This window comes from Pelodiscus sinensis, chromosome 1 (genome assembly GCF_052426305.1).
Source record: "Pelodiscus sinensis isolate ZL-2025 chromosome 1, ASM5242630v1, whole genome shotgun sequence".
Lineage (NCBI taxonomy): Eukaryota > Metazoa > Chordata > Testudines > Trionychidae > Pelodiscus > Pelodiscus sinensis.
The window spans coordinates 291,600,521-291,625,618 of NC_143052.1; the positions used below are offsets into that span (position 1 = coordinate 291,600,521).

The 25,098-nt window shown below is 40.3% G+C and overlaps 1 protein-coding gene across 1 annotated transcript in view; it reads right to left on the reverse strand.

Moving 5' to 3' along the window:
- Positions 1-9,167: 9,167 nt before the first annotated feature.
- Positions 9,168-25,098, reverse strand: part of NUFIP1 (nuclear FMR1 interacting protein 1) — a 28,888-nt gene continuing 12,957 nt past the window's right edge. The window contains exons 6-10 of the mRNA XM_006124407.5: positions 23,408-23,500; positions 19,494-19,714; positions 17,881-18,015; positions 15,502-15,743; positions 9,168-12,464 (exon numbers count right to left, since the gene is read on the reverse strand). Of these exons, the coding sequence (XP_006124469.2) occupies positions 12,129-12,464; positions 15,502-15,743; positions 17,881-18,015; positions 19,494-19,714; positions 23,408-23,500 (1,027 nt within the window). The 3' untranslated portion in view covers positions 9,168-12,128. The remainder of the gene's footprint in view (positions 12,465-15,501; positions 15,744-17,880; positions 18,016-19,493; positions 19,715-23,407; positions 23,501-25,098) is intronic.

A 25,098-nucleotide genomic window follows, 5' to 3' on the forward strand; every position in this document is an offset into this window, starting at 1 on the left:
TTCAGCAGTCGTCGTAGGGAAATCCGCGGGGGATTTAAATATCCCCCGCGGCATTTAAATAAAAATGTCCGCCGCTTTTTTCCGGCTTTTAAAAAAGCCGGAAAAGAGCGTCTAGACTGGCCCCGATCCTCCGGAAAAAGTGCCCTTTTCCGGAGGCTCTTATTCCTACTTCAAAGTAAGAATAAGAGCCTCCGGAAAAGGGCACTTTTTCCGGAGGATCGGGGCCAGTCTAGACGCTCTTTTCCGGCTTTTTTAAAAGCCGGAAAAAAGCGGTGGACATTTTTATTTAAATGCCGCGGGGGATATTTAAATCCCCCGCGGATTTCCCTACGACGACTAGTGAAATTTACATGCCCCTTCCGGAAGAGGGGCCAGTGTAGACGTAGCCCGTGTGTCATGCGCCCGGGGCCGGCTCTGGCACCATGCGTGCGCCATGTGCCCAGGGCCAGGCCAGCCCCAAGCACGTGGTGGGCGCACACGAATGCCCCCGTGGGCGCCATGGCGCCCGCGGGCACCGTGTTGGAGACCACTTCATTAGAAAGCATCTTCCTCTTTGTATTCTTTGTTATGGTATGAAGTTTGTTGTCCTATTTACCACCACTTGGCTGAGTTATTTATAGAGTTTGAAAAAGATGAATCTAAGTGCAGAACCCAAACTGGGTCAAACAAATGTCTCTTCAGCCTTGTGACTCAGCTTGTATTAATGGTCTTGTCCTTTGAGTGAGTTTAATAGCCAGACTGAAAAACTAGTCTCCCTATGTACTTGCAGTAAAAAGCACTCACTGTTTGTGTTACAGGGACCCAAATGGGTAACAACTCTATACAGCTATACTTCCCTAGAAAACCTGCTTTTATTTTTATTTATTTATCTTTAACTGTTCAGGTAGTCAGAGCAGTGAAGTAGAGATGTTAAACTATGGAATTCCCTGGAGGGATATATATGGTTAGCTGTTACTGTAATTGCAAAAAACATATATGTGACATTAAAAGTTAATATGGAAGTGGCTTTATTGCTGCCTGCATTAAGCCTTGGAGCATGTCCAGTGCAGCATAGAAGTTTCCAGAAGCCTGAGCAGACTCAGGTTTGACAGGGAAGAGACAAACACATTAACTGTGTGGATACAGCTCTTGGCCTTACTGCGGAGTCTCTCAAGCATTTAAAGATATAATTGCATCACAGCTTAAAGCACCATTGTAGGTTGCAGGCCTTCTTCTAGTGCATTTTGTCTGTTTTTCTTTATGGTTACAATGACAAGGTTACCAAAAACCAAGACTATCCTAGCCTCCTCCAAGAGCCTTTCAGTTCCACTCAGGGCATGCCATCCAAGGCTCCAGCAGCAATTTAGAAGACCTGGAGTTCTGTCTGCTACTGTTTCATGGTAGAAGTGGCAGGGAGACCCAGGACTTTTTTAATCACCAGGCCTCCACGTAGCTGCCTTACTGCCCTCTTCTGTTGGCGGGCTTCTGAATGAACTATAAGGTGGATAGAAAGCTGGCTAAATCGTCAGACTAGGATAGATTTGATGTCCAGATGGCAATTGGTATCAAGTGGAGTGATCCAGGGGTTAGTCCTGGGGCCAGTTTTGTTCAACATTTTCATTAATGATCTGGATGCAAGAACAGACTGCACCCTCAGCAAGTTCATAGAGGACACAAAGCATGGGAGAGAGAAAGAGAGATGCTGAAGGATAGGGACAGCATCAGAATAACCTAGACAAACTGGAGGATTGGGCCAAAAGAAATCTGATGATGTTTAGCAAGGACAAGTGCAGAGTTCCAAGCGCTGCTACGGGCCAGGGACCAGCTAGCTAAGCAGCAGTTCTGCAGAAACGAATCTGGGGATTACAGTGGATGAGAAGCTGGACAGGAGTAAAAAATGTGCTCTTGTTGCTAAGATGGCTAACAGCACAGTGGTCTGCACTAGTAGTAGCATTGCCAGCAGATTGAGTGAAGCGATTATTCCCCTCTATCTGGCACTGGTGAGGCCACATCTGGAGTAGCGCGTCCTGTTTGGGGCCTCCCACTACAGAAAAGATGTGAACAAATTGGAGAAAGTCCAGTGGAAGGCAATGAAAATTATTAGGGGGGGGGTGAGGCACAAGAAGAGAGGCTGAGTGAACCTGGCTTATTAAATCTGCAAATGGAACAGGAATTTGATAGCAGCCTTTGGATACCTGAAGTAGGGTTTCAAATAGGATGGAGCCAGGTTATTCTCAGTGGTGGCAGATGACAGAACAAGGAACAATGTTCTCAAGTTGCAGGGAGGGGATCTAAGTTGGATTTGAGTACAACTATTTCACTAGAAAGGCGGTGAAGCACTGTAATGGGTTGCTTAGGGAGGTGGTGGAATCTCCATCCTTGACAAAGTTTTAGCTGGAATGACTTAGTTGGGTTGGTCCAGCTTTGAGCAGGAAGTTAGAGAAGATGAATTTCTGGGGTCTCTTCCAATCCTAATTTTCTATGAAGAGACAGAAACCACCCCTCAGTTTATGGAGCTCTGATCCAGAGACTACAAATCCTAGGTTCTCATTTCAAGATGGAGCAGTGATCTATAGTGTACAGCGTTCTCTGTGTCTTGAATGCTTGCCTCTCTCACCAACAGAAGTTGGTACAATAAAAAAATATTACCTCGCCCACCTTGTCTCTCTACAGCCCTGTAGTCAGATATCTCTCCATGTTAATAATGAAGGTAGTGACAGGCTATGTTGCCAAAGTAAAGTTGTGCAATCTCTTTACAAAGAGGATACATAAACGGAAGAAGTACAAAAGGCAACATCACTATGTTGCCTCCCCTCTGTGATTCTTTTATTTTTCAGCCTTCTTTGCTGCTCTCCTCTCTTTCGTTCCCTCCATTTCCTTGCTCCCTTCAGAAGTTGTCTTTGTCTCCCCTATCAGCTCTAACCTTTCCTCCACCCATAATTTAGTGGTGACAACTTACAGTGGGAACGGCAGATTTTCCACTTTTCCCATCTTATAAAAGATAAGTCTGTATCCAATGAAGCAGTGAATTCCGTCAGCGAGAACTGCACTGGGAGCACAATCAACCTGCTCTTAAAGTCACCAATTAATCTTTAGGAAGGAAACTTCTGTTAGTCACCTCCAGCCTCCTGCTACGGGACAAGCCCAAGAAAGAAACCAACAGAACACGACTGGCCATCACCTACAGTCCTCAGCTAAAACCTCTCCAACGCATCATTAGTGATCTACAACCCATCCTGGATAATGATCCCTCGCTTTCACAGAGCTTGGGAGGCAGGCCAGTCCTTGCCCACAGACAACCCGCCAACCTGAAGCATATTCTCACCAGCAACCACACACTGCACCATAATAACTCTAACTTAGGAACCAATCCATGCAACAAACCTCAGTGCCAACTCTGCCCACATATATACATCAGCAACACTGTCACAGGACCTAACCAGATCAGCCATACTGTCACTGGTTCATTCTCCTGCACATCTACTAACGTAATATATGCCATCATGTGCCAACAATGCCCCACTGCTATATACATCGGCCAAACTGGACAGTCCTATGTAAAAGAATCAATGGACACAAATCAGATATTAGGAATGGCAACATACAAAAACCTGTAGGGAAACACTTCAATCTCCCTGGACACACAATTGCAGATCTCAAGGTAGCCATCCTGCAGCAAAAAAACTTCAGGACCAGACTTCAAAGAGAAACTGCTGAGCTACAGTTCATCTTCAAGTTTGACAGAATCAACTCAGGATTAAACAAAGACTGTGAATGGCTCACTAACTATAAAAGCAGCTTCTCCTCTCTTAGAATTCACACCTCCAGATCAGCTACTAGAAGTGAGCCTCATCCTCCCTGATTGGATCCACCTCGTCATCTCCAGCCTGATTCTGGCCTGCATATTTATACCTGCCTCTGGAAATTTCCACTACATGCATCTGACGAAGTGGGTCTTTGCCCACGAAAGCTTATGCTCCAACACTTCAGTTAGTCTATAAGGTGCCATGGGACTCCTCGCCGCTTTTGCAGATTCAGACTAACATGGCTACCCCTCTGATACAAATAAAAAGTAGATCACAGAAAAAGAAAAGAAGTGACAAATGACCCACTTGCTTGTGAATCTCACTTTTAAACACAGAATCTGCTACATAAACATTAGTTATAAAAGAAAATCCTAAATGCATTTACTTACTGAACTCCAATTGAATTTTCTAATTCTGGGGTGGGAACAGTTTGTAGCTCATCCACTCGTTAAGTTTGAAAAAGACAAGGATTACATTGTTTACAATAAAATGAGAGCAACAACTTTACCCATTTTCTCACATCAAAAGACAAATTGGTCATATTTTAAGCGTTCCTTGGAATTCTGATGCATAAAATCCTACAGAATCTGTGTGTACAGCTAAATTTCAATGGCTCCTCAGCCACCATCCCACTTACTGACAAGGACTGGACTTGACTTCCTTTAAAATCCATTAGCATGGCCTTAATTCCTCAGAAAGGTGTTACCTTTCCCTAACATGACCTTCACTTGAGGACCTTGCAAACAACTGTGCCCACGAAAGCTCATGATACCATCTACATGTTTTGTTAGTCTATAAAGTGCTACCACACAATTTGTTGTTTCTTAAGTTTATTCCAGAGTTAGAAAATGCAACCAAAAGCTTCTACCTGGCAATGCTGAGAATTAATTTTAGGCTATGGACTTTCCTCTGAAGGTATGATTAATATTCTAACTTCAGGATTGCAACCCCGAGACCTTAGATGCTTCATGAGCGGAAAATCAGACATCCTTCAAAAAGGGACAGAACTCTCTTCAATCTGAATAGCACATGTAAGAATCTATTAAATATAGATCCAGTTTAATCACTGGTGTAACTATTAGAGGCAATGGAAATACTCCAGAGATGAATTTGGTGTACCACTGTTACTTCACAACCTCTCATTAAAAACAAAAATTTAAAACAGAACTCCTTGTTGATAGATGTGCTTTGCTTCTTATCCTCTTTTATATACCAAATCACACTACCATAATGAAACGCCATGTGCTATGGCATGGACTAGGGCCTGAGGCCCCCTGGTGGAGGCTTTGTGCATCTGCCACAGTCTGCCCTAGAAAAGAGCAGTAGAGAAGTCCTCCAAGCCCCCTGAAGCTGCTGTATGAGAAGTAGCCAGTCAGGGCCAGCAAGCCAGTATAAAGAGAACTGCTGGGCCAGAGCTACTCAGTTCCTTGCTGGGGCTGTAAGAGTGTGGATGCTGACAGATCCCTGGACAAGGTGCTACTCCCAGGAGCCAGAGAGAAGCAGCAGCAGCCCTGAGTTGGGGGCTGGCACTCCATTTTGGACAAATCCCCGAGATAAAGATGAAAATGGCACAGGGCTGTGGGGAACTGACCCAGGCAATTAGAACAGCAATGGAATTTGACACAGCAGATAGCTGCTCTCTATAGGAATTCTGGGTTGAGACCTAATGTAGTGGCTGGGGGTGGGTCCCTCTCCAACCTCCCATTAACCACTGCACATTGACGCACCCCAGAGGAGATAACTGAAGCACAGTGGCCTTGCTACAAAGTTGTAGCAAGAAGGGAGGACATTATCTGAGGAGAGCGCTCTGGGACATTGCTCTATCAGGATTTGTCTACATTGTAGGGTTTTTGCGCAAGAAGCTTTTTACATAAGAGATCTTTCGCAAAAACGTCTTTCGCAAAAGTGTATCCAGACCTCAAAAGCACATTGCAAAAGTGATGTGCTTTTACACAAGAGCGCATCCACGCTGCATTGACACTCTTGCGCAAGAAAATTCTGATCACCATTCATAGAATGGCCATCAGAGCACCAGTGCTTTTTGTGAGAGGCTCTTTTTGCACAAGAATCCCCTGTTGAACGCCCATACACACCTTTTTGCACAAGAATTCTTGCACCAAAAGGAGTTATGCCTCATAGAAGGAGGTATATCTACACCGCAAAAAGCCTTCTTGTCTGTCGATTGACTGTAGATTTCCTTGCGCAAAAACGTGCTTGAGGTGTGGACGCTTCACGGGCTTTTGCACAAAAAAAAAAAAAAACCTATAGTGTAGACATAGCCTCAGAAGCAAGAAGAGTGCAGACATATGCACTTGGCCTAGGGTGTTCAAAAGAAAAGGGAGAATCCTGTCACACCAATTTTCTACTTTAATTCCTTTAAATATCAGGCACTTACAACTTTATGGAACCATTACATTTACTCAGTTCTATCTAAAAAGCAAAGAGTTTTTTGAAACTCATTTATGCTCTTTCTTCTTGAAAAAGAAAGCCTAAAATATTGCTGCTTCAGCCCGATCCCAGCTAATCTAAGGTATTTCTTTTACTGAAAAACAAATGTCAATTGTAATATTTCCTTGATTTTGCTAGACAATGCCAAGGCAGTCTCAGACATGGATTAGAAGAAGTTCTCACACCTTAACTGAATGGGTAAATGGCATTGCTATTAGTCATGGTAGCTCTCACAAATCTTCATTAGAAACTGAAGTTAAATGGGAATCAGAAAAAATAAGTGAAAAATAGGGTTGTTTTTTTAAATTTTAAGATTTACTGGGACTTCCCAATATATGGCAGGCAAGTTTCAGGACCTATTTTGAATAGATCTAGAGAGACAATACCTACCTAGTGATTAAAAGAAAAATAAAATTTAAAACTTGACTTAATTGAAAACTGAGGCATGGAGTTTGAGAGACCAAAAAGGTTCCTAAATGTGGACCTGAGGATCTCTCTCTCAACATTAGGAAATAACCTTAACTACAAAATTGCCTTGGACCATGAATGTACTGGCAACCTCCCCTTCTCAGCCTTAACCTTCTTCATTTCATTTGGTCTTTTGACCAGTCATGCTGCCAAATCTTTACAATGGGAGAGCTTGTTAATTCACCACAATAAGTTGGCATAGGAAGCAGAGTTAAAAATACACCTAACACACATATAGGGCAAAGAGGTTGTTCTCCAATCACACTAAGTAGATTAACACAGACAAGTAAATGCTGACATTGCTAACAAAATACATTATGGTCCTGTCCAAAACCAAGATCTTAACTTAGTAGTTACCTAATTCAGATAGATCAGTGGAGCACACTTGAAAAAGGTTTGAAAAATACATGAAAAGTGCATATTTTTACCCTGAAGTCCCATTACCAACATAGATATAGCTATTTCTGTGAGTTCTTTTGATGACAGGTAACATTGCCACAACCTGAGAAGAAAGATGATCTCACCCATCCCCTTTTTAACCTAACCATTAGTCCATATTGACACATGCAACTGCAAATTAGGTTTGCACACAGTGTTCCCTTTAAGGGCATTTGGGTAGCCACACAGAATAGATTCAAATGTCACCCAGCTGATTACTAGAGCGCTCGCAGCCACCACCATGTGTTTCTATTGATGGTGCACATCCACACATGCTTTGGTGCACATAATTTATTCTGCACATAAAAGGAAAAAATTAGAGGAAGTATAGTTGGCATTGTTTGCATGCACAGTACCACATATGGCCAATTAAAGTCAGCACTGGCAGGTTACCTTCATATTCAACTTGCATACACAATCACAACTGTGCACATACCAAGTAATTATACAGTACATCTTTTCAAGTGGAAGCACATTTCCAAAAGACTCTGTGGCGAACGGGGTTGTAGGCTGCACATTCATCTTACTTTATTTTTCTTTTCTTTGATATTGCATGCTTTTCTTTCGATTATTTCATCTCCATTATCAGTGAGGAGTCCTTAGTTCAGACCTTTACAAATTAAATCAGTCCCCATAGAAACAGTTTTTCCTGTTAATCTGTAATAAACATTTTAAAACCCTACTAGTGTGTTTTGGAAGGTCTTAAATATTTCAGTGTGTCACATTCTTCTGGAGGTTAGTTTTATTTCACTGTGCTGGCATTTGTTTTAAATAACAGGAACCCATATAGAGAGACTGTATAAAAGTCTATATAGTATGTACAATAGAGACAAGATGGAAAAATTGTACTCTGCCAAGAATCATGACATCTTATCAATTACAGACAGGAGGCTCTGTCTGAAGAATCCATTTAGGGACAGGAGCAGCAGTTGGGAAGGGGCAAATCACCCAAGCAAAGAAAGCAGGGATATGAGGTAACATTTAAAAGTTAATTTTTCTAGATTGTATCAATAAAGGAATATTGAAAACTGATAGCACTCTGGTTCAGTAGCCCCAGTGCCCTGCCAAGGAACAATGCTTAACACGTAGGTGCTTTTCATCCATCTCTCTCAAAATTAGAAGGGCAATTAAGTATTGTCCTTCATTTACAGATGGGGAAACTGCAGCTGCAAGGTTAAATCAATAGCTCAAGATCATATAAAGCCAAAAAATTGGTAATCAACACAACTCTGACTCAGAGTTTGGATCCTGCTGATTTCCCTTTCAAACGCAGGCAGATATGGAATTTTAAACATGTAGCTTCTTACTAATATCTTCTTTCTTTAGTGTTAGCTTTTCTCCAGCTCTACAACATCAATTGCAATACCTGGTTTTAGATTTGCTTGGATACTGATGGAGTCCTGGGACACCCTCTGTTTTTTCTTTATGCTGTTCTAAATATTTCAAGAGGAACTGGAACTTGCAGAGAACTACAAAATATTCTTCTACCCTAATAAATATCTATCTTTAAAAATAAATGACAGTCACACTTCAGCTAATAGTAGTCAATGCAGCTCATCCTAGGTTGCCCACTTAAACACTGTACTGTTATTAGTTGTCTGTGTAAGACTCACTGAAGGCTGGGTTTCTACATGTGTAACAGGATGAACCACCAACATATTCTACACTGTTTTTAAAAAAAATTGGATTACAAGACCTACTTTTTTTGTTCATAGAAGTCTAACTGTAATTCTATGGACAGCTTGTGTACAATGGGGTTTAGATAGTGAACAATGACAAGCATGCATACATCGAGGATCGGCAACGCAGTGGTGATGAAAAGATCTTGGCATACATCTTTTTAGGTGGGGTCAGCTGATGCCTGTTTTTAAGTCCAAGTGTCTGAATTATACCAGAACATTTTAGTTCTGCACCATTTTTGTCCTATTTTTAAATTCTGAAGTCTGCAACTGTAGAATTGCTACAATTTAAGTACAGATCCGCTGCAAGAACTTTAATGTAAACACAATCACAAGGAGATGCTTACAGTTCAGTAATACAAGGCCACAAAATTCGTTTCTTTATTCCCTTAAGACATTCCATAAATGAGAAGCATTGTTCAAACATAAAGAGGGTTATTTAAGTCACATCACCATTCACAACTTTGACTTAGGTTTAGGCAGGTATAAAAACGGACTTCAGTTTTCCTGGATTAATAAGTGAGACATGGAATTTTAAAAGAAGGGTAAATAATTTACATCGGATACCCATAATTACAGCTTCTGTAGCTAGGTTACCAAAGCTGAAAGGAAAAAAAAATTGTGAAATGTTGAGTATTTTTATCCAAAGCAAGTCTCAAAGGCTGAAACACCATTTTTTAAACAGTCCTCCTATAATCCAACCAAAAATCAATAATGAGAAAAATCAAAGGTCATGCATAGCATAATAAAGAAACCAACTGCTGAAGATTCAAAATGTAAATAGTTGTTTCTTACATAGCCAGAGAATGGAAACTTAATGGAAGGGGTGGGAGTGGGGAACCCAGTTGTACTCCGATACAAAAACAAAAAAGCAAAGCAGCAGAAGCAAAACTGTAGCTGCTCAAGGTAAGCAAGACAGGAAACCACAGCATTAACATTCCAATGTGAAGGCTAGATAAAAGTATTAGAAATCTAATTCTGGAATGTCAGGTGAAACTCCTTATTGATGTACAGCTTCAGGTTTTCTGTACATGGACCAAAGCTGCTATTTCTGGATTAATGCAACCTGCATAGGTCTCCCCTTAGATTAAGCAGAAACAGTTTCACTCCCAAAGCACAGAGGCATCTTTCAATATATGCAGTACAAACACTAGAAAAGCAAAATGAATGACTGACTTAAGACATGTAGCCCTTCTATGTTAGAAGTCTTTCCTGGAATGGTCCTTAACTCCACCACAATATGGAAAATATAAAAACTTCTAATGGAGCTATGTTTTGTAGAAGTTTAATTTTCTTAGGTCTGGGAACGGAGATGCAAGCCTTCCTCAGGCTGGGTCAGGTGCTACAAAAGGAGTTATGCTAATCAGCTTCAATACAAGTCCTTAAGTGGTGCATTAGTTACCCAAAAAAAAAAAAAAAAAAAAAAAAGGACAGTTGTATAGTAATCCTAACTTGTTCATTTTTGTTTTCTGCACTGATGCAACTATTGATTGGACACCCCTCTCCATACACACACTCAGAAAGAATATAAGTGCACCCAGAAGCCAAGTTTTGTAAAAGTTCCAATCTCCTTAGCTAAATTTCTGCTGTTGATTTTTCACAGCAAAAAACTGTTTAAAAAACACTCTCATGGTAATAAAATGAACGATGGTATGTGGGGCCACCATGGGAAACATGAGTCATCTGGCATGCAAGCACAAACATAAGTTTATGATTGCTGTATTAGTCTATTACATATACACATTCCTAGGCCTCACCACCCTCTTACACCACCAATATTTATATAATTCCATAAATGTACACAATATCTTACAAACATAGTATACACTGTATATTATTATTAGACCAGTGAAGATGGTATTTTCAGCTATTTCCTACCTCCTGTATTACATGAGCAAGATGAATTTCCACAGAGCTGACAAGTGTTATTAAAAACTGAACAAGAACTTAATACATACAACTAATGGAGAATGCACAAAACAAACAAAAAACAAACATTCCCTTTCCCCCCTCAAAAACCTCCCACCACTCTATAGTTCTTAGAATTTTGCAGGTTACATGGAGGGGTGTACTAGTAACAGAATTAGTAAAGCAAAGAAAAAAATAAATGCATTTCCTGAGAAGGTAATTTAATTTAGAAACTGAACCTACAATAGAATTGTGGATAAAATACTGAATATGGAGAACTATTTATAAATGTATACAGAATTTCATCAAAAGGTGGTGAACTTATTTTTAAATTCTCAACTAATGCAACTTTAAAGCTCATAAAAAGCTTGCCTGAGATTTACAACATCAGGCACCATGGAGATGAATTAATCTTTTCCATGAGTGATGTTAATAGCATAATTCCAAGGATGTCCACAGATGCGTAACTAGCATTTTAAAAATGAATCAGAAAAACAGGTTAGAGAAAGTTAATAATCTTAATTTTATACTAATTAGGGGAAATTAACAGAAACTTATCTTAGAAAGTTTCCTTAACTCCAAAATTATAAATTATGTATAATTATTTAAATACAGAGTAAAACAAAGCACTCATTCCTACAGGCAATATGGATTCATCTCAAGAGCAGCTTCAGGTGATCAATGACCAGTTACAGAATTTAAGGCTTGAGATAAAGCTATGTCTAAAGTCACAGGCCACTATTAAAGGATGAATAAAGGTAGCAGTAGCTCTTGGTTTGTCACTTAAAGAAGAATTTCAAACAACTTTCTATTTTCTACTTAATTCACTATCTAAAGCCACCACCACCTTCACTGTGCTTCCATTCTCTTTGCTGAATTGGTTTATTTACTAGTGATAGATTTCAGTGTTTAAGTTTTAGAGCCAAACCTACTTCGATTACATTTTATATTTTAAACCAAGAACAGCTATGAGATGTATTAAACATTTATTTCAAAAAACATTCAGGGGCCTACTAACTCACCAGTGAAAATTGCTCATCAAAGCAAATTACCAACAGCATCATTATCTGATGGTGGTTTTAAACACTGGCATATTGTGTGTTTAAACACTGGCAATTCAAAACCAGGAGCAAAGAAATATGGCTTCTGAAAAAAGATGCAACTATGCTCCACTAACAAGCTTTTCAAGTAGCAAGGGAAAGAGCCACCTGAAATTGATACAGTTTTCACAAGGAAAGGGTCACTTTCGGCAGGGTTCAGAAATGTGGTTTTAATGGTTAAAATACAAAATATAGGATTTATTTTTTTTTCTATTCTACTGTCTTTCAAAAAATATTTGAGTGAAGTACAAAAGCTGAGCCTTTGGTTCACCTTTCATGACACAGACATACCATACCAAACATCAAATGTCTTCACATTGATTTGCTGGTGTTTCCCATGTCTCCTCATCTACATAGTGAATCACCTGTGATGCCTGACCTACGGCTGCTTTTTCACTTGGATCTATAAATAATGCATCCTGTTCTTCTTCCGCTAATTGAAGGTCAGAGCTACAAGAAACATTAGATCCATCAAGTCTGTCTGTCAAAAACTCCGCTGCAGCTCTAGAAGCTGATCCACTCTCAGTTTCAGCTGCTGGCTCTGTTTTTAAGTGAAGTCCAAACATGTCATTTCGGATGATGTATCGAACACACTGCAGAATCACATTCCTTTCATGCCGTATGTCCTGGGCTAATAACTAGAAGAAAAAAAAGAGAAAGTGATGCAGGTTCTGTCTTCTCGTCAGTAACAGATACAAACTAAACAAGATATGATGGCGTAGTTAATTAAATGTGCAAACTTATTTAAATTATGTAATAGGTTTGCACGCAAGACCTGGAACCCAAGAGGCAGGAGAAACAAACCTATTACTGTAGATTGGATCAAAGTACTGAACTCAATCTCAGTACTAGCACCAATTTACAGGGAGCGCTGGCAAAGTCATAGACTCATCTGTAAACTGGGATTACTTTCCAAGGATTCTGCCAGGCTTGTAACAGTGACACAGTTACAAGTGACCCCCCAAGAGAGGGGTGTTGGGGAGTGCACTGAGGGAGGAGCCACAGCCCCCTAGTTTTCATTAAAAAAAAAAAAAAAACACGCAAAGCTTCTTCAGTAGACTGCTCAAGACATTATTTTCTTTGAATTCCTACTAATGCTTAGAGAAAGTTAGCCTAATATTTACAACAGTTTGAAGACTGTAGCATGTTTTTAGTGTTGTGAACACTAGGAGTAAATAGATTTTCAGTAAGCTGGGAATATAAAGTAGGAAGTTAAACCTGTAACGATCTTATTTATAAGAAACCAGTTGTAAAAAGTTGCACTCAGCTGAACTTGGAAAGTAAATATGTGATGGGAAGCAGTTTTTTGTTAAAATTTATTTCCAGCAAAGTAGCCATTTAGAAGGGAATCTGCTTATTGAGAATAGCTTTTTTAAAGAATTGCAGGCACTTAGTCCATAAGATGAACTAGTTACACTTCTTTGATATTTACCAATATCTAACATTTTTGGTATGACCGAAGACAGTTCAGCTAGTGAAACGTGCTATACTCAATATATTGAACACACAGTGTGGGGACAGTGTAACAACATTTTTGTTACTGTAGTTGCAGAATTCACAAGTAGCAGGAACAAGCAGATGTGATGCACATCCTTGAACACATTATATTCAAATCATGAACAACTGGATACACCACATCTTTTTATTCTTCTGTATGTACTGACAAATATTTGATGAAATATGACGTACACGTTTTGTTATTCTCGGTCAGTCTGTATACTACAGTATACAACATGTAACTAAACCTTCATTTTCATACATGGGACTATGCTAAACATCTTGGAAATACGGAAGGTGATTTAATGAATGCCAACAGAAAGCTCTGCAGTACTACTACCTGCTCTGCTTTTTTTTAAAAAGCATTTTCCCTCACAAAGCATTTTCTTTCAACAAGAAAATCCCTTGGGGGGAGGAAGGGAGGTGGATAGGTTTTCTACAGGCTTCCTGACTTGGTTTCTCAGCATTTTCACCGCATAGACCACTTTCCACAATGACAATCCTCTTCTGGAAAGATTCCATCACAAATGCCCACTCTAAATCTACACTTTTCCTGCTATAGCCATAGTGATGGATGCATGAACAAGTAACGTTAGGACAATATGAAAGTGAGAAGACAAAAATAAATGTGCTTTACAATTAAACATCTGTTCCAGACAACTAAGATCCCCAGCCCACATATCGTATCTATGCAGTTTATTCCCTCTCTCTGGCTGTAGGACTTCACATTAGTAGCCAAGTCTTTTTTCAGTTTTTACTGGTCTGATCCCTCAAGTTGCTTTATAGATTGGTTCCCTCCTCAACATTGCTACACTTCTGATTTCAGTACTGCTTGAAAGGAACCAAGGTTTTGTTTTCTTAACCCCCAAGCTTTGTGTGCAGCATGATTGCCTCTAAGAACCATCTGCACATCTCTCACAATCTATTTCCTGCCGTTACTGAGGCCTTGGACATTGGTGGCACCTCAGTCTTTCCTACTTCTCTCAGTCTCTGGCACACAACAATTTAATAATTTGATACACAGGAAGACAGACTAGATGATATAATGGTCTCTCCTGGCCTTAAGCTTTATGAAATGACAGTTCGCTCACAGCTGAATCTGCCAAAAATATAAAAGGCAACTGTGTTGGATGAAGACAGGTTTCACTTCCCGCCCGGCTTAAGTGTAGTTGGTCAGAGTAATCTATACCTGTCTTCAGCTAGGAAAAAAAAAAAAAAAAAATCACAATATGAAGACTCATTGCTTTGGCCAGGGAGGTTTCACCTAAATCTTCAGAACACTAGTGGTTATTCAGGTCAATTTGTGAGCCACTGAAAGTTATATTTCTACATAGCAGAGACTTGTGTATGTGGGAGAGGATGGGGAAGAAGGACAGAAGAGAGTTGCATGGGAGGCCTGGTAGCTATTCTAGCTGATAGGAAACAGGTGCTGATGGGGCACAAGATCACCATCTAGTCTGTCTCAGCCAGACACAATATAATCACACCCTCACTCAACATGGGGCCTCACATGAAGAGGACTACAGGAGAAAAGAAGAGGAGACTCAGAATAAGTGCTGGACCACATAAAAGCAAGCAAGATTTAGAATGCGGCTCTTGTTTACAGAAAAAAATGCCCCCAATGTAGCTTCCTAACTATGAGTACGTCTACACAGCAGGGCTAACGTCAAATAAGCCATGCAACTTCAGCTATGTTAACTGTGTAGTTAAAGTTGAAATAGCTTAATTCGGCTTTAGGTGCTAGCCACACAGCAGGGAGTTGGGGGAAGAGCATTCTTTCGCCGACTTCCCTTACTCCTCATAAAATGAGGGTTACAGGAGTTGGAGTAAGAAGTCCTCCAGCTTGACATTATTTTGAAATAACGAGTTACTGTATAGGCATGCTCTTTGTTATTTCAGAATAACTGACGTTATTCCAAAATAATGCTGCTGTGTGAATATACCCTATGTGACTAAGTTTTCAATTCTGGCTTGCCAAAGCAAGCCACTATCCGAACAGTACCATGGAGTCATCTGTTTACATATTTGTGCTACATTTCTGCTGAACTGAATTTCATCCAGTCACCATATTAAAAGAGCTGATTTAGACATATTTATACAGCAATATGATTCACGCATAGTTAAAGACAGACCCCTCTGTGGTAGGCGACCATTATTTGAGAGAGAAAAGTCCTTTACCATTTCCAACAGCGTTGGGCGACGTTTGGGCAGTACAGGGAGCGACTTCTTCCTCCATCTGTTAGAGCCTCTACAATTCCCTGTGTTCGTATTTGAGTTCACTAATGTTGCACTTGTAAATTCTGCAGGTTCCTTGCGGTTTACGCTATTTGGCCTTTGAGGGATATTTGAAGCCGGAGGGATATCTCGGAGGACAGTCTGATTTTCCTTGAGAGCTGTTGTTACAACTTTGGCAGGAATTTCTAAAAAACAAAAACAAAATAAACCGAACAAGAACAAAGCTGTAAACTCTCAAAGTCCTAACAATCTCAATAACAATCATCTGTCAAAGCTGACGGCTCACCTAGTTACTACTGGGAGTAGCATGCCCTGCTCTAATGATCAAGGAATTCCACAGAGGAGGAAATCTTATCACCATTCCCATATGAGAAAACAAGCCCGCCAAACTTAAGTGACTTGCCCAGTAACAAAGAATCAGCAGTGAGACTCTGGGACAGAATTCAGGTCCCTCTGCCTTGCAATCAGTCCCATGCGCTATATATTAGAGCAGGGGTGGGCAATAATTTTTACAGGGGGGCCACTTAATGAATTTTGGTATGTGGTCACAGGCTGGCTCCACCCCTGGAAGGGGAAGGACCTGGGATGGAAGGGACAGGGCTGAGGACTAGCCCCTCCCCACCAAGAGTTGTGTGGGCCAGAGGTTTTGAATTAAATACACAGCAAAGGGCTCATGGTTCCCGGCTCCCAGCCCTGCTGCTACCATGTTGCCTGGCAGCCGCCTGGGATTGCTACCGCTATTTAAAAGGTGCCGTGATCGGGAGCCAGGAGCCATTTTAATAGGATCCTGCTGCCTGAGCCACTGCCTGGAAATTCAGTATCATGGATATCGGGAGATAAATAGAAAGTGAACAGATGCAGTCCGCAGGCCGGATCAAAGTGTTAGGCGGACCAGATCCCGCCCCGGGCTGCATTTTGCCCAGGCCTGCATTAGAGCACTCTGCTTCCATTTTATAACCCAGTCTGGAGTGAAATACACGGACAAGAAAAATAGCCTTAAGGTTAGGTATATCCTGAGACTTGCAAAATCCAAACAATTCCCTGCTCTGCCACAGGCTTCCTTGATTACCTTGGGCAAGTTACTCAGTCTCCGTGTTTCAGTTGCCTGTATGCAAAATGGGTGGTGACAGAACTTTCTCGGCAGGGTGCTATGAAGATAACTATATTAAAGACTGTGATGTGCTCAGATAGTATTGTAATGAGGACCATGTAAGGCATGATCTCCACATATAAGAATGTGTACTCAATCTTCAAGCACTATAAGAATCTCTAGTGGTAGCTTCCCTATGTGGAAATTGCTAGTCGCTTGGAGATTAGCTCATGGGGTGAATGACAGCATCTTCCTGGCCCTCTTCACCCAACACAATTTTAGGATAAGAATTCTAAGGCTGTTTTCCCCCTCAAGTACATTTTTTCCAAAAATTATACATCCTATCCCCAAAAAAGCACTTATCCCCACATTTATATCAGTCCAAAGGGGTAGGACAGAGCATATAATCTTTTGGGGATGGAGAGAAGAGGCAAAATAAGAAAAACACAACACTGTGAACCTGTCACCTTTGGAGGAAACTCTGGAATATAGTATTTAAAAAAAAAGATTATTAATAGACAGTTGATGAACTCAATCACAGGACTGATCTGGTAGACACTTCTGATGTTCTCACTCTGACTCCTGAGTGTACAAATGGTACATTGTGGGTGCTACTGTGACATAAATAATGAGTGGTCTTTCTTCCAGGGAGAAATAATTGCTCTCAGGGTAGGCTTAATGAAGTCTGCTAGGTTTTCCCTACCCTTCCATCATTTCCATTCATCCTGTTACCTTCATCATCCTCCATTTGTGACTATGTTCATATGAAGTACACTGAAAGCAGACAGAACTCCAAGCCTAACAGCAGAAAACCTTCCTCCTTGACATACAACATATGCTACCTGTAACACATGTACTCCCTCATCTCCTAATAAGCCAAAGCGAAGAGCTACGGCTGCTCTCAAATACTCCACCAGCAACCTGAGGTGCCAGAAACCAAGATGACTATCCTAGAAGTAAAGCCATTAATGTCTGTTAGATCTAAGAATAAATCTGAGAACATAAAAAGCTTCACATTTACATATTCATAAGTGAAGGCGAGAATATAGATAGGACAACAGGGAAGGAGGGGGAAAAGAAAGAGGGGCAAGAGAGAGCAAGTGCCCACATCACATGCCACCTTCCTTCTCAGACTGCCCTTTACACAGAGATGAAATGGCCTTTTCTGGTATACAGTGGATTCCTTTGATATTCACAAGACAAGAAAAAAAGCTTGTTAGGCCGCAACTCACCCTCTGGCTCGCTCTCGGTATCTGATGCGCTGCCATAGTTGGCCACCAGTAAACTCAGGGCAGAGGTTACCTGCTTTGGAATGACAGTCACCCCCGACTGCCCATCCTCCACAGTTGCTCCATCTTTGTCCGACTCTGTGAAGAGAGAACAAAGACTTTTCACCACTCCTATATATCGACAGCCAGCTTTGTTACTAGATCTTCTCTCAGAGAATATGTATCTGATACTGGACGAGGTTATTCAACCCCATTGCCTGATATTTTCTTCTTTCCAGAAAAGGCAGCAGGAGCGGTCTAAACACTGGATTTATAGCCCTGACAAAGACCCCAAGGGAAAAAATAGTGTGACTTCTCTGAATAAGGAGTTAGCTCCATCTTCACACACTGAATTTAATTACAGGTTTTGCTATTAATTGTAAATAGAAAAACTTTAGTTTTCTGGATGTAGTTGGGTGATAAGTATATCCAGAAATTCATCTTTTACAGGGGGAAGAGTTATATTTAAATTTACACCTTCCAAAAGGTGAAGAAATTTTGAGATCATGAAACCACTTTATGAGACATTCAAATCAAAAAGATGATGGCAATGAGATCTCTGAGAACACGGCTACTTACAATACCATCTATATGGATGCCGCTTTACTGATTTAAGATCTTATAATCAAAGTTGTTCATGATAACATAGAATGCTAGGGAGCTAAAGGGATCAATGACTTATGAATAGCTGCAGTTGGGCAGTAGGAAAACTCTACTAAAAGCATCCCAAAGTAAACAATTCAAATCACAGATGCAAAAGGCTATATTACCATGACACCACATCCTTTGGAGATATCACAGATTCCTTATGGTTAAATGCCAGCATTTGAATACAATACATTTCAGTGCTTTTACTGTGAACCTACATGGAAATTTGGAGGGGGGGGGGAGGGGAGAGGAAGAAAGAAATTCAACCCCTCTATTAGGAATTAGAAAGGTATCTGTTGAAACTTTTTGTGCAAGTCTGGTTCAATTACAAGAATTAAAAGAAACATTACCTGAAATCAGGATTTATAAAAAAAAATTTAGTGCTCAAACCCTATACTGATTATTAAAATGAAAATTTGCAAAATGCACTTTGCCACTATGTGTATTATACTTTTTACATTTCAGATCATGAAATCAGTTTCACTTTTAAGTTCTCAATATTGCAGAATTTGGTTTCAATAAGAGGGATTTAAAAAAAAAAAGCTTTTTTTGATGAAAATGTTACTAAATCTTTGTTTTTAAAATCAAAGTTAATTCCAGGTCAAATTTAACACTGTCCCTTTAATCTATTTATTGTGGAGCTGTAATACTGTACAAAAGTCCTACAGCCAGAGATGGCAGCAACAAATTTATGACCTACTGACCTTTGAATTGCCTTGACCATCATGCAAGAAAAGTCCCAATAACATTTTGAGGGGCAGACAGAAGAGTTGTCAAGTATAACACACTCACCAATGGCATCCTCTAAACCAAGTGTAAAGTCTTTGAAAGACAAGCTCTTATCAAATCACCAGTGCTATTAAAAAGCTGTTACCTAACTTTTTCCCACTGAAGTAAAGGATTTCTCCAAGCTCCTTCCCTTATCTTACCAGCGTCGCTATCTGCCAGAATGCCAAGTGGGTCGACATCCTTCATACAGGTCTGTGCATCTGCAACTGGTCCACTGGCTGCAGTTTGAGCTTTCAGCGAAGATGCACTACTTCCATCATTTTTCTTAAACTTCTTCCAGAATGGACGCTTCTTCTTCTGCCTTCCATGTTGCCCAGAAGTCTCTTCATCTTGTGGAGCTTTCCACATTCCTATCATTTTGCTGGAGAAAAGAAAATGTAAAATTTACACAAACAAAAGCACACAAAGTAAATGAAACTAATCAAGGTTAACACCCCCTTTTTAAAACAAACTCTGTGCCCTAAGGCAGCCAAGAGATTAGAAGAATATTTTGCTGTCCGTGCAACATTTTTCAACTTTCCCTGTCTTACACTGCGTCTGCCCTGCTTCAATACTTTAATTCACCAATTTCAGCATATTAGTCGGGACATGTAGATGACTAGAACAGCTATCTTCAAATGCTTTACTTGACATAATGGAAGGAGGAGAAAGCTAGGCTGGACACAAACATGATAAGAAGACTAGAAAGAAAGTGAGACAGAGAAATGGAGAAACACACACATTCATGGAGATAGGACAAATTATGAACTAAGAAAGTTAATTGATCTCCAACACCATGGTTGGAAAGATTCCTAGATTCTCCCTTTCACATTACAAAGTCGACATTCTCTTTATTCAGACAAATAAGGCCATCAAAGGTAGAAAAATAGAAAGGAAAATATCTGTCATTAGCACACATCCATTACGCCTTAGTTTTAGCATACATAGCTACAGCATTGTGCAGAATACTAAAGCCTTAGATGCATCAGACCAGCATATAACTAGGGATATAGTCAACTAATCACTTATCAAGCTTTTGCTTATCAGGATAGTTGACTAGTTCATCAACTAGTCGTTTACCCCCGCCACCATCCTTGCTGCCGCTAACAGAGGTAGCAAGAGGGAGGGAGCAGGAGCTGGCGGGAGCTGGCTTAAAAGCCAGTTCCCCCCCAGCACCATCTTCGCAGGGAAGTAGAGGGATCGGGCATGAGCTGGGATTTAGCTGATTCCCAACCCATACCCAGTCCCAGATGCTGCAACTCTGCTTTTTAAATGTATTAAGAGCCTGCCAGCAATACTTAATCAATGGTTCCTAAGAGCAATACTTAATTAATGTTGCACAGTTTAAGGGATGCTTTGATGCTGGAGGTGCTGTCTTTTAACACCAAGACATAAAACCAAGGTCCTGACCAGTTATGGTCACTAAAAATCCAGGGCACTTCTCAAGAATCAAAATTGGATATTCTAGTCAAATTCCAATTTGGAAACTGCATTCTCTCTTCACCAGCTGGTTCTATTAGTAAAAATTTATTCTTCACTTCTTGTTCAGAATTACAACATTATTGTGCAGTATTAACCAGAAGTTACATTTCAGCCTGCAGAGAGCTGCATTTAAAGTGAAATGGCCCTTCATAAGGATGGTGAGAATTAACATTTGTAAAGCACTTCAAAGGGCCAGAATTCAGGAGTGTTATAGAAGAATTAAGTATCAACTGCTTTTTAAAAATCTTACTTAGCTATTTTCCTCAATAGGAAAACTTTCAGCGAGCAAGCTGAATTCTTTCTGTATGTCACATCAGTAAATTTGAAAGTTTAAGCACCAGTTCCAGTGTTGTTGATATTCATATTAGAGATTGCAGATTTTTGGACAGCAGATTCAATGTATAGTGCTAACAGTTTGGAAAGAAACTTTTTAAGAAAGCCAGGATAAGAGAGGTCACAGAGTGAGAACAAATAGGAAATAGCTAAGGCCATTTTTTTGATCATGCCTCCAACCAGAAGATTTAAGTGTAATCGCAGAAAGACTGCTAAGTGCTACTGATCTATCACAGCTCACTAGTGAAGCTACGTGTTATAACAAAAATGATTGAATACCACTGACTATTATTTGAAGCGCCACTCTTTCACACATTCAGTACTTGAAATTCACAACTAGTACCGAGAATCAAACACTTATAAAGGGTAGCCCTAAAATTAGAGATACATTCACATAAGGAGAATCTCATCTTATTCCTTTAAAAACAAGAGGCTTTGCTATGGGCCAGGAGACATGTGTAAAGGCAATCGAAGATGTTACCAGAGAAAGTGACAAGAGTAACTTCTGAACCATCATCTACAATGATATTTGCAATAGTGGACATTATCAAATTAGATTACATGGGTATAAGCTCCATATTGCATTAGAGATGTGAATATTTAACCAGTTAACTGGTAAGACTCACCCTTAACAGGTGAGGCTTACTGGTTATAGTTAACTAGTGGGGGCTGGAGAAGCCCCATGGTGCCTGTTGCAGATGAGGGGAGGAATAGTGGGGGTGCTCCAGCCCAGCTTGAGCAGCCCCCTCTGTGGCAGGCTTAGCCCAAGCACTCTGCAAGAAGGGGCAAACTGGCCTGCCACAACGGGCAAGGGGACTGCTCAAGCCCAGCTGGGAGGGACAATCCTCCACTCGCCCCATTTAATTGGCTAACCAATTAAACAGGATTTTTCACCCCTACTTTGCATTTGTGCAGCCCATCTATAGGATCTATTTGCACTTGGGTAAGCAAATCAATGTGGATAATTTCAGGGCTCAAGACAACTTCCCCACAGCTGAAAGAGAGACTCACAAAGAGGAAGGAAGGAGTCTGCCAATACAAGTTGGGGCCATTCTTGATGCTCCCACTCCCTCCCTCTGGTCCATTAAACCAGACCCTATGGGTGTGTCTAGACTACAGGGCTTTGTCGACAAAACTATACCTGTGTCTACGCTACCGCTGAGTTTGGTCGACATAACGTCGACAGAACTCACCAGTTTTGTCGACGGTGGTAAACCTAATTCTATGAAGAATAATGCCTTTTGTTGACAGAGTTCTGTTGACAGACGGCTTTATTGAATCTACACTGTCCTTTGCGTCTACACTCATGTCGACAAAGCAGCTTCCTTTGTCGACAGAACTGTATGTAGTCTAGACACTCTTTGTCGACAGAAGCTTTGTCAACAGTATCAGTCAACAAAGCTTCTGTTGACAAAAGCCTGTAATCTAGACGTACCCTAAATGTTTGAAGACTATAATACTTTTTAAAAATCCCTCCCTATGAAGCCACTGATAAAGCTTGACACGAGGCAGACAGTATGTAAAAGGAGAGAGGGAGCAAAGGCCACTCATATAAAGGTCTGGAGGGAAAAAATAGTGCAGAGTACATGAGGGGAGCAAATAAAATCCGAAGAGGAAAAAAAAAGAGCCCCAGGCAAAAGAGTAGTCAAGATGAGTCAGGATGGAAGAGTACTGCTGACAAAGTACCTTCAAAGCAATTTACAGTGCTAATTAGACAGCTTAGAAATATCATTCCTTAAGCTTATTGCTGCTGCTCTGACCCCACCCATCTGAAAGAATGGGGGGGGGGGGGGGGAGGAGAGATACAATCTCTAATCATAAAACAACTCACTTTTTTTGTCCCCTCCCTCCCCCCAGCTCCACCTCCTCTCTTGGAAGGTAGGATAGAGGGTGCGTTAGACCCATCAGAATTAGGGGGAGGTAAAGCCAGACAATGTATCTGCTTTTTTAGAGACTAAGGGTCTGTACTTTAACCTAATGACTATTGTGCAACTTAGTTTTCTTAAACAATCCAGAGAGTGGAACTCCATAAGCACATCAAAATTGCAAACTTATTGTTTCAACTGGATCAGACTCCCTACAGAACTATGAACAATGTATTAGATTTGTAACATGTTGGTGGGTTAAATGAAAGACACCATACATGTATGTAATCAAAGTGCACTTGTAACAGTTTAAAGTATTTGCAGAATAGGTACAAAGAATCTAAGATGGTATTTTTGGACTACTAGAATAAATAAAATTGTCTGAGAAAGCTTACCCAAACTGTGGAGTTGTCAACACTTCTCCTCTCTTCTCTTTTTCTGCCTGTAATGCTTTCTTCTTTTCAATGTTTGCCAACGTAGGAAAGTTTCTAGAGCAAATATAGATTTGTTTTTAAAATGTTTTACATATTCCTACTCTAAACCACATTTACAGGTTGAAAAGCACAGGAAAGTTTTAGTTGGACACAGAAAAGTGAAATATTCAAATCAAATTGCATCGGTACAAAATATATATTTCACCTCTACCTCTACATAGGTATGTGCAAGCTTTTTCCAAACATACCTCTATGACCGCATAGGATTATGCCCTACAATTTTTTATTTTAAAGTGCTTCATCCAATTTAGTTTAAACTCTCTTTAAAAGGTGCAACATATATTTTCTCCAACATTTCTCAAGTGGTAACAGCTAATATAAACCCCATAATTGTATATGTATAGTTGGAATTAGGTTTTCCAACATGCATTAATCAATATTGAAGTTCATCTGCTGTTTTGATGCCAGTCACTGAGTTTTATAAAATCCCTCTACTGGCCACCTTACTGCCTATCCCTTTCTTTAGATCATTTATAAATATATTTAATAGAACTGGGGGATCCCAGAGGGACCGCACTATTTATCCCTTTTCACTGTGAAAACTGACCATTCATTGCTACTCTTTGTTTCCTATCTTTTAACCAGTTACTGATCCAGGAAAGGACCTTCCCTCTGATCCCATGACTACTTAGTTTGCTTAAGAGCCTTGCTTTGCTATGGAACCTTGCCAAAGGCTTTCTGAAAGTCCACGTACACTATATCCACTAGACCATCCTTGTCCATGTTTGTTGACCTCCTCAGAGAATTCTAATCAATTGGTGAGGTATGATTTCCCATTAAACTCTTCTCCACCATACTGTGTTCATTTATGTGTCTGATAATTGCGTTCTTTCCTATAATTTCATCCAATTTGTATGGCACTGAAGTTGGCAATCCTGGCAACTAAAGGTCAGTAAGCCTACAGAGCTTTTTTTAAAAAACCTGGCATTTCCACAGCTATCCACCAACCAACTGGTATAGATGCTAATTTAAGCAAGAGATTGCAACACTACTAAGTGTGGTATGTAATTTAATATCTTAGGTCTGTCAGAACTCTTGGATAAATACCATCAAGACCTAGTGAATTATTATTGTCCCATTTATCATTTTTTCCTCACAACCTCCTCTGCTGATCTCAATTTGGGTCATTTCCTCAGATTTGTCACCTAAAAATAATCTTGGTAAACAAACTCAAGTTAAGGAAGGCTGCTTCCTATATATGCATATATGCCTAAAAATGAGCCCTATCAACTCAAGAAAAGGATAGATTGGATGGAGGGCAGGGAGAAACATTCTTCTAAGCAGAGATGTCTCCATAATGCAGATAACACTTCTTTCCTCCCAAGCTGAACTTAGTTTTTTATTTATAGACTGTTAACCTCTCTCAGGACATATGTCCAAAATTTTGGACAAAAATCAGAATGGTATTTGCCTCTTTTTTCCGTACAGGGCAATGACACAGCAGTCCATACTGCCTTAGTAACTCCCCTGATGGCCTCACATACAGTTTCAAAATGGGCGGGTGGGGGGGCGAAACAAAGCCCGTAGAAGTTGGCCGTTCAGGGCAGATGAGCAATTGCCCTAACCCAACTCTTGAGACCTCTGAGGCCTTC